The following is a 14,446-nucleotide window of genomic DNA, read 5'->3' on the forward strand; positions in this document are numbered from 1 at the left end:
ATCTTAGCCTGCTTGAACTAAATCCTGGCCCACTCCTTTTGGATCAAGGATTGATCCATATAGCCTCCAAAATATGTCAGAATATGGTAGCATTCTATTACTGTGTTTTATTTATTTGTAAATTTCAACCATACCTAGTTCCAGCCCACCAACAGGCTTTCATGGTGGCATACAAACTTAAAACTACAACACAAAAGGATAAAACACAAAGAGAAACATCTGCAACAACATGAAAAATGAAGAAATAACAGCTGCCAATTATAAAACAATCGGCCATCATCTGCCCATGTAGAAACTTTTTTGGTTTTGGAAAATGTCTTCAGTCAAGCTTTTTTTTTTGGGGGGGGGGGGAGAACTGCCTAGGAAAGTCCAGCAGCTCTGAAGAAACCATCAAGAATGTGTCTTTGCAGGATCTAGCTATTTGAGCTTGCTATGTGGGTAAGTACAGGCAAACAAGAGCTTTGATTTACTGGAAAGACTATGATGGGCATAAAAGAGGTGGCACATTTAAAGTATGCTGGGTATAAGTCAGAGAGCCTGGCTTACTTAAGCAGCATACTGACATTACACATTTTAACATTCACATGTACGCATGTAAAGGGAAAGGAGCCCTGGATTGTTAAGTCCGGTCAAATTCGACTATGGGGTGCGGCACTCATCTCTGCTTTCAGGCCAAGGGACCCGGTGTATGTCCACAGAAAGCTTTTCCGGGTCATGTGGCCAGCATGACTAAACCGCTTCTGGTGCAATGGAACACCATTTACCTTCCCGCCGCAGTGGTACCTATTTATCTACTTGTGTTGGTATGCTTTCGAACTGCTAGGTTGGCGGGAGCTGGGACAAAGCAATGGGAGCTCACCCCGTTGCATGGATTTGAACTGCCAACCTTATGATCGGCAAGCCCAAGAGGCTTGGTGGTTTAGACCACAGCGCCACTCGCGTCCTGCCCTGTATGCATGTAGATCTGATCAGTGCATGGAGGTCAGGAGTGGTGTCAGCAGAGGCAAACAATGGATTTTACAGTGGTACCTCGGGTTACAGACGCTTCAGGTTACAGAAGCTTCAGGTTACAGACTCCGCTAACGCATAAATAGTACCTTGCGTTAAGAACTTTGCTTCAGGATGAGAACAGAAATCGTGTGGTGGCGGCACGGCAGCAGCGGGAGGCCTCATTAGCTAAAGTGGTACCTCAGGTTAAGAACAGTTTCAGGTTAAGAACGGACCTCCAGAACAAATTAAGTTCTTAACCGGAGGTACCACTGTATTGATTTACTGAGAACTTCTTTGGGATTTATTTATTTTTAATGGAAAATGGCAGGAGACAATTTAACTAAAATTAGATGAAATTCCTCCACTGATTAACCACACATCTTGTGTCATCTGCAAAGGGTTCATCAGGCCTCCATTGATACTTAAATGACTTTCTCATAATTCTTTTCTACGATAAAAATGGGTGGATGTCACTAGACTGGAAATGTTCCCGATTCAGGAGACTGTGACTTGTACCACTGAAGATGACTGCATCAGGATGCTTGCAGTTCGCTCTCGTGGGCTGAATAGGGGGATGTGGTGAGAGAATCATATCATAGCTAGATTTTACAACCAAATCTTTCTTGCTGCATGCAAGCACCGAGCACAGCACTGCAAAGGTCCACAGAGTTACCTGAGCATTGGCTCAGTGAAATGCTCCTCCACACTTAAGACTTTGGGACTTGGGTGCACAAAGAAGCAGTGGCACCATTGCATCACCTGTCCTTACAGTCAAACTACATTCCACACACTTTCAGGGGTGTACAAGACCCAGTTGTAACAGGACTTTGCCTCCTTATGGCAGGCCATTTCATTTACATGGTGCTGATTATTGTCCTGCCTGGTAGTGATGTACCGTGTCAGGGTTCTGCTGTGGATTCAGACCCCTCTGCAACTCCGAGCATCCTTTTTTGAAAACATGGCAATGGCAACGCAGCCATGATGTCTGTAATGGACCCAGAATTGGCCTCCACAGTCACTTACGGATTCACTGTTAAACTGTGTTTATGGAAGACAATCTTACTTGGCTACAAGTGATTGCAGAAAAAGAAGAGGAAGAGGAAGAGGAAGAGGAAGAGGAAGAGGAAGAGGAAGAAGAAGAAGAAGAAGAAGAAGAAGAAGAAGAAGAAGAAGAGGAAGGGAACCCTTATCCATTCAGCCTCTTGTGGATGAAATGAAACCCACCCTTCCCATATAGGCCACACACTGCACCAAACAAACATGACCTTCAACCAGCCCTGGATTGTATGGTTCTGAAACAAAATGGCAATGATAAGCAAGAATATATTTACAATTCAAGGCATGAGGAAGAGCGTGATGTTCAAATTCATCCACAAATCGAAAGTGTCACAAACAATGCATCGTACCTGTCGTAGAGGAAGACTGATCTGTTTCAGGAGAGCTTTCACTGCCATCTGGAGCTCCACGAACAGTTGAGTTGGACACTCTGCGGAATGATCCATATTTTCCATAGATTCCGAGCCAGAAAGACTTTGGATCCATTCCCACTCCTCTCTGTATACGGAGTGAAGTTTAAAATTAGAAATACAACAAAAGTTCACTGCACAAGGAAGAATTTACTGTACGTATGTTTGGGCTCTGTTGAAGTTTTCGTTCTCAGATAGTAAAAAGATTTCTAAACTTATAACAGGCCCTATTGCTTGTGGTTAAAAAAAGGGCCAACTTTCTGATTTCATTCTCGTCGAGTGCGCATATCAAGCCGGAGACTTCTTTACCAAGGTCTTAATAATAATAATAAAAAAGCCTTTGAAACATTTCAGCTTTCTTTGACAAGAGGGCTGTTCCATGTTTCTATAATCTTTTCGCACACGCGCCTTGGGCTACGGTGGCATTTTTCCAGGGGTCTCTGTTTTCTCATCAGGCATTTGATTTCTAGCACTGAACATAGCCAGCGAAAACTGCTTGGATTTTGGTAGGCACATTTCATGCCCAGGCCCCCTCCTTATGCATGGGCAAGGAGGCAGCCTTGCCTGTGATTGTATGGAGAGAAGGCAGGTTGAGGTACGCAGCTGGTCATTGTGCATATTTCTGAGCCTGCACTTATTGATAGGCGAGCGGGAAGGAGGCATGCCAAAGTCGTGGGTGAGCTCACTGGGTGCCTAAGAGCTCAGCATCTTCCTTCCATCTTCCTTCCAGACCCATTTGTGGCTTGGCTTACCACCCGCCCCCTCTGATCACAGTGAAGAACTATCCAGTCATTGGGTGAGACCAGTTGAACAAAATAACACAACACGATGGCCAATAGCAATGGCACTAAACACTATTGATAGACTAATACAAACGATCAGAAATTGCAGCCAAAGTCTCTAAATCTTCTTCACCAGTCGCAGTGGAATAATTCAAAAGTTTGAGATATACATAATCTGTCACCAAATATTGCCGGAACAGAGTTTCAGGATAACCAATCTGTTTCGTTCAATGCTTCATCGGTCAATCTTGATCAATTCTTCATCAGCCAGACTTGTAAGAATTAATATGATAAGGATGCAGTTCAGTTTCTTAACAAGCATATTCTGATCCAGAGCATATTTTCTACAGTGTTTATATTTATTTACGTGTAAGATTGGCTTGTTAAGAAATTGAACTGCATCCTTCTCACGTTAATTCTTACAAGCATTGAACGAAACAGATTGTTTATCCGGAAACTCTGTTCTGGCGATATTTGGTGACAGATTATGTATATATTGAACTTTTGAATTATTCTACTGCGACTGGTGAAGAAGATTTCGAGACTTTGGTTGCAATTTCTGATCGTTTGTATTAGTCTATAAATAGTGTTTAGTGCCATTATTATCAGCCATCGTGTTGTTATTTTGTTCAGCTTGTCTATATTGCAACACAGGGGTCTGTTTACGGATTGGGTGAGACCAAGCAGGAAGTCAACCTCTGCCCCTGAATGGCTGTGGGATCCAGGTCAGTTGGTTTGCCTACTTCACACCACAGACAGTGAACAGGTGTTGTAAAATTGGTCAGGTGAAGGGATAGTGCAGGTAAAGGATTTTGGCAACTACCCTGAGGAGACAGATGGTTGAAAGGTTTCCCTGGATCAGTCTCCCAGGTGCAGAGGGCTTGAGGGCAGGAGACAGAAGCCCTTTGAGGTTGAACCAACTCAGTGATGAGCATCTGGGAAGATGTGTGTGTGATGATAGGGACAGGATACTTCAGGAGGTGTGGCTAGGAGGAGCACATGTTAAGGGCAGGAGAATCTGTCCATTTCTACTTTTCTCCATTTCCCATTTTTCCCATTCAGTCCTCCATAATTCCACATCAGTTCATATTTTTTTTGTGTTGGTATCTATATCTATGCCTATATCTATATCTAAACCACTCATGAAAATTCATCAGTATTTTAGTGCGAATTTTGCCTGATTTCTGTGCTAAATTTCTGTACTAAATTTTGCCTGTTTGCCCCCTTTCCACGCAAAGCGATTTCCTCTGATACCATGCTTCTTTTGGTATGTTATTTTCACAAACATATGCATTTTAATTGACACTTCACCCTAGTATATACACTCTTTTACAAGGCACATGACTGGAGAACTGCATTGCAAAATTCAGAGAGGTGAGAATTTTGAAGGTTGGCTGTGCTTTGGTTTGTGTATTCCTAGGTCTGCCCCTGTAAATGTAGCTTTGTTTGGGAAATATTCTGTGATCCCACCTAGCAAGAATGTGGATGGGGAACCAGCTGGGAACTTCTGCCATGCTAGGTAAAAAAAGGTAAAGGTGAAGGAGCCCTGCATGGTTAGGTCCAGTCGAAGGCGACTATGGGGTTGTGGTGCTCATCTCGCTTTGAGGCTGAGGCAGCCGGCGTTTGTCCACAGACAGCTTTCTGGGTCATGTGGCCAGCAGGACTAAACCACTTCTGGCTCAATAGAACACCATGATGGAAACCAGAGCGCATGGAAACACTGTTTCCCTTCCCGCCACAGCAGTACCTATTTATCTACTTGCACTGGCGTGCTTTCAGACTGCTAGGTTGGCAGGAGCTGGGACAGAGCAACGGCAGCTCACCCTGTCACAGGGATTCGAACCGCTAACCTTCTGATTGGCAAACCCAAGAGGCTCAGTGGTTTAGACCACTGCACCACCGGCATCCCTTCTGGTATGCTATCCTGAAGTTGCACTGCTATACATATTTGGCTGCCAATAAACTCCATTGACAACAATGAAACTTACTTCTGAGTTGACATGCATTGGATTGCAAGTCTGCAAGTATCTTGGGTGTAATAAAAAAAATCTATTTGCCGCTTTATAAAAGTAAATCTGAATGGCAATTTCAAGTTCACTACCATGCATTTAAAAAGTTCAGTGAACTAGTTCGGTTTAGTAAGGTAGGAACTGGAGCTGGAGTTTAACTCCTGCCTTTGGTACGGATTCTTTGGCACTGTCTCTGCTGCTTTCAACTTTATTTCCCTGTGTGTGAAATGCCAATTAACCCTATACCCGTATTCTCTATTCAGTGGGGCTCAATCCCAGGTTTCTGGGTCAGCAGTCCCCAAAGTGCTAACTAAACACTAGGTAGGGTGGAAATATTCCTTCACTTACCTGGACACATTGCTGTTGTCTCGGATTTTAACATGACAAAGAATGTTGGGCAGCTTTTGCAGCACCAGGACTTTTATCTGGTCCACTGAGCTGCAGAGTTTCAGGTAGCCTAAATAGAGGCCAGGAGCCAGGCGCTGTTGGCTCCTTCTGTGATAGGAAAGAGTGTCCTGTTGGAGAAGAAGAAAAAAGAGAGAGGAAAGGATCCTCCTTCAGCATTGGCCTAGATAAACTTTTTGGAATTGCTCCCCTAGAAAATGATTTTTTAAATAATAATATTTTATTCATTTTTCCCATATAGAAAGTTACATTTGTTACTCAACAATTATATTCCAATTCAACGAAACTAGTGGCTTCCCACTCACCCAGCATCCATGTTTATAACCCAAATCACATACAATTGCGTTTTAAGGTTCCGTCTTACCCCATTTCATCCCCACTAAAATGTTTCATAATATATTCTGCTGTTTTCTTACATTTTGAACCCCGCTGTGGTCTTTGCATATGGGAAATAGCTTTTCGTATAGAGATTCATATAAGAGATTCTAAATTTGTATCTTTTATCAGTGCCGTCAATTTTGACATTTTCCATAGAAAACGGGTTAAAAAAACCCCGACAATGATATTGCAGGAAGAGTGTGTATGCGTATAGTGGTACCTCGGTTTTCGAATGTAATCCGTTCTGGAATACCATTCGGGTTTTGAAGTGTTTGAAAACCGAAAACTCAACAACCAAAGGCTAGGTCTCAGGGTATTGCATTCAGCAGAAGCCGCGTGGCATGTTCGACTTCTGAGGCGTGTTCAAAAACTGAAGCATTTACTTCCGGGTTTATGGTGTTCGAAAACCGAAATGTTTGTCAACGGAGACGTTCGAAAACCGAGGTACCACTGTATGTGGTTTTATATATATATATCTCCCTGCCTCTTGGGTTCCACTTTCCCTCCAATCACTGACTTTGGTACTGCAGCTACAGACATGTGCCTTTTGCTTTTGTTTCCGAAAGATCCATTGAAGTAAGCTCTCAAAATTAAGTGTGGAAAGGCTTGTGCATTTAAAAGTAATTTTTGGTGGAACTGCTATTGACAGGACTTGCACGAACAGTTGTATTAGAGGGAAAATAACATGTGGAGGAGAGGGGGCGGGCCTCCATGTGTTCAAGGGTGTGTGGAGATCAGGGGCGGGACCAACGAATTGCAATCCCGAGCCCTATAAATCTGTTGATTTGTAGACTAATGTTCGAGTGTCCTCTGCACAAAGGTGTCCATCTTGCACCGATTTATTTTTTTTTGGGGGGGAGCCTCAGCTGATGCAGCAGAAGGAATCTGCCGGCGCATTCACAATGGCTTCTTGTCAGCTTTGAGCCATGTATTTAGAACTGGAAATGATCCTAGACCTGTTGAGTTAAGTGCCTAGCTCTAAATGAATGAGAAAAGCATTCTCATTATAATTAATACATGGAAGATCCAGCACTAATTAGTCTCCCACCCCACCGCTTCAGCGTTAGGATGGAAGCCAGTTACAGACAATCCCACAGTAGTGTCCAATTAGCTCAGCTGCCAGGTACAGAAACTCATGGCTAAGAGTGTCTTTTTCATCCTTGCTAATGTTCTCTGTTCTCCTCAAGCGTATAAACTAGTCCCTCGATATTTGCTGAGGTTGACAGGAGGGGGCCAACAGGAGAAAACTGGAAATGCCACCAAAATTTGCTTTAAGCACAATTTCGGAGGTGAATTTGGAGGGACCTGCAGAGGTTAACTATCTGAAGGAACTTAGGGAAGCGGACTTTTACTTTCTTGGGCTCCATGATCACTGCAAATGGTGACAGAAGTCACAAAATTAAAAGATGCCTGCTTCTTGGGAGAAAAGCGATGACAAACCTAGACAGCATCTTAAAAAGCAGAGACATTCACCTTGCCGACAAAGGTATGTATAGTTAAAGCTATGGTTTTCCCAGTAGTGATGTATGGAAGTGAGAGCTGGACCATAAAGAAGGCTGATCACCAAAGAATTGATGCTTTTGAATTATGGTGCTGGAGGAGACTCTTGAGAGTCCCATGGACTGCAAGAAGATCAAACTGATCCATTCTGAAGGAAATCAGCCCTGAGTGCTCACTGGAAGGACAGATCCTAAAGCTGAGGCTCCAATACTTTGGCCACCTCATGAGAAGAGAAGACTCCCTGGAAAAGACCCTGATGTTGGGAAAGATTGAGGGCACAAGGAGAAGGGGACGACAGAGGACGAGATGGTTGGATAGTGTTCTCGAAGCTACCAACATGAGTTTGACCAAACCGCAGGAGGTAGTGGAGGACAGGAGTGCTTGGCGTGCTCTGGTCCATGGGGTCACGAAGAGTTGGACACAACTAAACGACTAAACAACAACAACAACAACATCTCTAAAAGAGAAGTCGCAGCAAATGAAGAATGGATACAAAAACTTATAGAATATGCCGAAATGGCGAAACTTACCGGAAGAATAAGAAATCAAGATAACAAGCTTTTTATGAAAAATGAAAATGGTTTATTGAATATTTACAAATAAATTGTAAATAGATAAAAACATTAGCAGGATTATTGGAATAACCTGCGGTATCATAAGAGTATATATTTACAGTAGACAATTGCCATATTTTTCGCTCCAAAGATGCACCTGACTATAAGACTCACCTAGTTTTTAGAGGAGGAAAGGGGAAAAGCCCCCTTTTTTGAGGATCAGCTCACAGTTGTTGAGCTTACTTTGCAAAGGGAAAAAAAAATCCTGTTTTTATGGGGTTCAACTCACAGTTCTGCAGCTTCTTTAGGAAAGGAAAGGGAGCCGTTTCTACCAGTTTCCAGACAGATAATCTAATCCGCCAGTCACATGTCGCTGGGGAAACAAACAGCCTCCGTCTGCAGAACATTCAACAATGGAGGCCTGGGCAAGGGGGTGGGGCTGGAAAGGGAGCCAGCGATCGACCACACATTCGCTCCATAAGACGCACAGACATTTCCCCTTACTTTTTAGGAGGAAAAAAGTGCGTCTTATGGAGCGAAAAATACAGTAAATAAGTTAAATGAATTTGGATATGCAGAAGATATTTTTTAAAAATAAATTTAATGAACCGCAGAAAGCGGGGGAAGGAAGTCAAATTTTGAAAAGTTAAATTGATTGCAAAACTAATGAAATGTATGAACTCAAAAAGTATAAATTAAAACTTAAAAAAGAAAGAAAGTAGTTCATCGCACAGTGCATAGCTAAACTGTGGACGTTGCTCCCACAGGAGGGAGGTTGGACTGGGTAACCCTCGGGGTCCCTTTCAAATCTACAATTCCATGAAAGAGGTAGTGGCGGCCACCAGCCTTTCTGGCTTTATAGGCAGATTAGACAAATTCACTTTTGTTAAGAAACCAGAAGCCTTTCTTTTAGGGATTACAGGAAAAGATATAAGAAGAAAAGACTATAAACTTTTCCAGTATGCAGTTACGGCAGCAAGAATTCTATTGGCCCAGAAATGGAAACAAGAGGAAATACCGACGCTTCAAGAATGGAGAATGAAATTGACTGACTATGCGGAACTGGACAAATTGACTGGGAAAATAAGATATGCCCGAAACCAAAAGTTCATCGAAGATTGGGGAAAATTTGTAGATTATCTGAAAAATGTATGTGAGGTTCAAACAACGCTAGTGGGGTTTCAAGAAGCACTGTAATTTTTTTTAAAAGGTATTGCTGAAAGTAAATAGAAAAAGGAGGGAAGACAAATGGCAGTGCAATTAAAGAAATGCGTATTAAAGGGTAAAAATGGATGATTATCAGAGAAGTTGAAGGAAGTCCAAAATTTGAATTTTGTTAAAATCAGGTAAAATTTGGATAAAATTGTATGAATGTATGGAAAACTAATAAAAATTTATTTTTTTAAAAAAAAGACAAATTCACGGAGGAAAAATGAGTCCCAGCCATGATGGCTGTGTTCTACCTCCACTGCCAGAGACATTATGCCTATACTACTTGCTGAATTCGCAGGTCGACAGAGTGCTGTTGCGCTCAAGTCTTGCTTGTGGGCTTCCCCCAACCATCTGGGCAGTGCCTGTGGGAACAGAATGCTGGACCACATCAGCCTTGGGACTAGGTGGGCCTTTGGCCTGATCAGGCAGGGATCTTATATGCTTATGCCGTTCTCACTGTTAACCTTAGCATTTGAGCCTGGATAGCTCAATTGGTTGGAGCGTGGTGCTGATAACGCCAAGGTTGCAGGTTCGATCCCCATTTGGGACAGCTGCATATTCCTACATTGCAGGGAGTTGGACTAGAGATGGTCCTCCAACTTTAGAATTCCATGATTCTATGTAGACTCAACAGAACTTTTTTGAGAGCCAGGAACCCATGACCTTGCGAACAACTGCTCTATGTGGTGGTCTACCAAATCTATGCACAACAACATCTCTCTAGCCACTAAAGAGTACTAGAATGACTCCACCTACCCAGGCTAGCCATTGGCTCTCCTCCTCAGGAAGGGTTGTCTAGAAAGGCTTTCAGCTCAGGGTGGGATCTTGCTCGGCCAATGATAGCCTTTACTGGCTCTTTACTGAATGTCTGCTGTTGACTTCGCTCTGGTGTCAAGATGACCCTAGCAACATTTCCCATGGGGGACAGAGCGATTCTCCACACGCCCAAGTTGCCAGCAGATGTTTGCCTCAAACAATATAAAGAAGCGATCTTTTTGAAAGTCTCACTGAAAGTTTGCACAATTTCTCAGGGGCACCTCGCACATATTTATGGAGTGTATGAATACAAATTGATTGGCATCTCAGTATTGGCAAGGTTTGGCTCAAGCTAGGCTTGAAGTAAAATGCTTTGTGAGCCCACACAGCCAAAAATTGGGTCTAGAAAATGTTGCTTACATTTCAGCACCTGAAAAGCAGAAGCATCATTCTTCTAATTCAGGGTTTCCCAAATCTGGGTCCCCAGCTGACTTTGGACTACAACTGCTATCATCCCTGACCACTGGTCCTGCTATCTAGGGATGATGGGAACCGAAGTCCAAAGTCAACTGGAGACCCAAACTTGGGAAATCCTGCTCTAGTCAGTGGCTCCAAAAGCTGGCAGTGAGCGATACCCTATTTTTAAGACCATTTCCCTTTCAAAATCAAGCCTTGACCACTTGAGATGCCTTCCTGGATCTCCTGTCCTGTGTATCTTTTTCTATCCTTTCTTCTTCGTTGAGAATTAAAACTGTTTCTACATATTATTTGCACCCCAAACTCCACTCAGATAACCTAAATTCTTCCGCAAAGACCTTCATCATGATAAGAGCAGATGAAATAATTGCCTAGGTGTACCGACAGAAAAAGGGCAACATACACTTCAAACGTCAGAAGCAGGAGATGGGCAGGTGCAACACTGGAATGTGGTGAAGAAATTGCCCCCTTCCCCCATGCTTGGGTACCAGGTGGCAGCCAAGTTAGTGCATGGGCTTTTGATGCCACCCAGTGGCAGTGGCTTACAAGTGTCAACAGTGAGCTACAGCTGCAGTCCATCGAGAGCTAAAACATTCTGGAATAAGATGCATGCTGATTGAGCAATGGACATCTAGGTGATTGGCCAATTGCCAGTTTTGGATGGGGGATGTGGGTGGCGCTGTGGGTTAAACCACAGAGCCTAGGACTTGCCGATCAGAAGGTCGGCGGTTCGAATCCCCACGACGGGGTGATCTCCCGTTGCTCGCTCCCTGCTCCTGCCAACCTGGCAGTTCAAAAGCACACCAGTGCAAGTAGATAAATAGGTACCACTCTGGTGGGAAGGTAAACAGCGTTTCCGTGCACTGCCCTGGTTCGCCAGAAGCGGCTTAGTCATGCTGGCCACATGACCCGGAAGCTGTACGCCGGCTCCCTTGGCCAATAAAGCAAGATGAGCGCCGCAACCCCAGACTCGGTCACGGCTGGACCTAATGGTCAGGGGTCCCTTCACCCTTTACCTTTATACTCATGAAGGAGCAGGTTTATTGTCCAGAGGTACCCCTGTGGCTAAGGCTGTCTTTGGCCAGCTTCGGTTGGTAAGACACGTACATCCATTTCTGGATCAGGTTAGCTTAAACCAGGCTTCTTCAGCCTCAGCCCTCCAGATGTTTTTGGCCTACAACTCCCATGATCCCTAGCTAGCAGGATCAGTGGTCAGGGATGATGGGAACTGTAGTCTCAAAACATCTGGAGGGCCGAGGTTTAGGAAGCCTGGGCTAAACCCTGTCATCCATGTGCTGGTGACCTCAGGATTGGATTACTGCAATGTGCTCTAGGTGGGGCCGTCCTTGAGGCTGACCTGGAAACTGCAGCTAGGGCAAAATGTGGCAGCTCAGTTGCCCACTAGGGAGGGGAGTTATGCTGCTGCCAAAGCAACAGCACTGCCTACCAATTAGGTGCCAGGCTGAATTCAAGGTTGAGTCCAATAAACCTGAACGATAGCTTCATTCCCTACATATCCAACTGGTCACTGTGTTTTGCAGGGCAGGGCATCCTGCATATGCCATCCTACCAGGAGGTCTGTTCCGCGTGGTATAAAAATTGGGCCTATAGTGTGGTGGCACCTGCCGCTTAGAAGTCTCTCCAATGCACATTGGGCAAAAACCTTCTCTATGGGGTTTTGGCATCTGCCAAAGAGGTTCAACTTTCAACTAGCTTCCTAAAAGCTTTACCCCAGGGTGGTATCTGTCCTGGATCTGAATTGATTTCATGCATGTGTTGTTGTTTTAAACTGTTTTTATATTCAGAGTTGTTGTTTTTTAAAAAAGTATTTTTTACATGCCATTGTTTGCTACTGTTTTTATATATGTTGCAGATCCCTTTGAGAGGGCTTAGGGGAAGCGATCCATAAATGAAATAAACACATTGTCAAAACCTTTTGCAAATGCCACTTTGCAAAAAAAAACCTGCAGCGCAAGCTCGCAGTGGTCTGCCGCTGCTATTCTCAAGGGCCCAGTTTGCCAATCCCCTAGAAGCTGTGGTTAAGAGTCCTCAGCCCTATGGAGAAAGTATCCAATAAGCAGATCATTGGGTACTGCTCCTTTTTGTGCTTGGAAATACAATGCCGTTAAAACTCCTGAAGACAATTGGTCCACGTCAGACTGATGTCAGGGAAAGTCCTGGACGCGTCAGCCCTACTGGCTGCAAAACTTTGCTGCCGGAATAAAATCAGCCACCTAACATGAGCCACTTTCCATTCTTGCAACACAAGTATCTTTATGATCAGAAAGAGAACACCAAGTGGGCTGGCACCACCCATTGTCATGTACTTACCGTATTTTTTGCACCATAACACTCACTTTTTTCCTCCTAGAAAGTAAAGGGAAATGTCTGTGCGTGCTATGGAGCGAATGCCTACGGGTGGCGGGGGGGGGGGATCTGCTGCAGTTGTGAGCAGAGGATCCATGGTTCCCCTTCCTTCCCTCCTCCGTGGCTCGCTTTGAAACAGCAAAGCGGGGGAAGAGCCGCTGTGTGGGGAGGAGAGAGGGACAGAGAGCCTGCTTGCTTTAAAGGAGCAAAGCGGGAGAGGAGAGGTTGGCTCCTTTAAAGCAAGCAGGCTCTCTGTCCCTCTCTCCTCCCCACTCAGCTTGCTAAATAGCATTGTTAGCAGCATCCTTCTCCACACACCCCACACGTGCTCCTTGTCCCTTGAGTGCTTTTCCTTCCCTCCGCACTCAAAACGTGGTTACAAAGCACGGATCCACATGGATCCTCAGGATTGTTGCACTGGGTCACCCCAAATTCACCATCAGATCACATAGCATGTCCATGGCTACATCTTGCACCAAAAAAAATCACGCACCCACTGTTGCCTGGGGTCGCAGTGGTGCAAAAACGTGGTTAGAAAGCATGGATCCACATGGATCCTCAGGATTTTTGCATTGGGCTACTCCAAACTCACTGTCAGATCACATGTCTGTGGCCACAGCATGAACCACAAAAATCATACATCCACTGTTTCGTTTAGAATATTTTTTTTCTTGTTTTCCTCCTCTAAAAACTATGTGCGTGTTATGGTCTGGTGCGTGTTATAGAGCGAAAAATACGGTAACTAGCGTCTATAAAGCAAAAGAAAGAAAGCATTAGGGGCGCAATAGATAGGGACGTGGGTGGTGCTGTGGGTTAAACCACAGAGCCTAGGATTTGCTGATCAGAAGGTCGGTGGTTTGAATCCCCGCGACGGGGTGAGCTCCCGTTGCTCGGTGCCAGCTCCTGCCCACCTAGCAGTTCGAAAGCACATCAAAGTGCAAGTAGATAAATAGGTACCGCTCTGGCGGGAAGGTAAACGGCATTTCAATGCGCTGCTCTGGTTCACCAGAAGCGGCTTAGTCATGCTGGCCACATGACCCAGAAGCTGTACGCCGGCTCCCTCGGCCAATAAAGAGAGATGAGCACTGCAACCCCAGAGTCAGCCACGACTGGACCTAATGGTCAGGGGTCCCTTTACCTTTACCTAGATAGAGAGCATTCCTTAAAGATTACTCTAATAAATGAAGCCAGCTGCCATCCTGAGTTATGTGTGCCACTGGAGAGGGTGAGAATTAAGGCACCCGGCCCCATGCCTTCACTCCTGAAACTGTTGCATTATCTGCCATTGCTATGCTTGGCTCCAAGCAAGGCAATCAGATCTTCATTGTCACAAGCTTTTCATGAACAAAATACCCATTTGATGATCATTAAGAGAACTGCCCCCTGCCCGCAATGGGAACTTGGTGGAAATGTGATCAGACCTGGGGTGGTTTTTTTGGGGGGGTGGGGTGGGGGTTGGTCCTTATATAAAAATATACTCTGTTCTCCTCACCCTGCTTTTTCATACGTGTAATGCATTTTGAATACCACAAGCCTAGCGTAGATCCAGT

The 14,446-nt window shown here is 44.6% G+C and overlaps 1 protein-coding gene across 4 annotated transcripts in view; it reads right to left on the reverse strand.

The window, feature by feature from the left end:
- ANKFN1 (ankyrin repeat and fibronectin type III domain containing 1) overlaps positions 1–14,446 on the reverse strand; it is a 271,898-nt gene that overhangs the window by 26,116 nt on the left and 231,336 nt on the right. For all 4 annotated transcript variants that reach the window (XM_083598613.1, XM_083598612.1, XM_083598615.1 and 1 more), the window contains exons 15-16: positions 5,596–5,762; positions 2,397–2,544 (exon numbers count right to left, since the gene is read on the reverse strand). In XM_083598613.1, coding sequence (XP_083454739.1) covers positions 2,397–2,544; positions 5,596–5,762 — 315 coding nt within the window. The remainder of the gene's footprint in view (positions 1–2,396; positions 2,545–5,595; positions 5,763–14,446) is intronic.

This window comes from Podarcis filfolensis, assembly GCF_964270895.1.
Source record: "Podarcis filfolensis genome assembly, chromosome: 2".
In the NCBI taxonomy this organism is placed as follows: Eukaryota; Metazoa; Chordata; class Lepidosauria; order Squamata; family Lacertidae; genus Podarcis; species Podarcis filfolensis.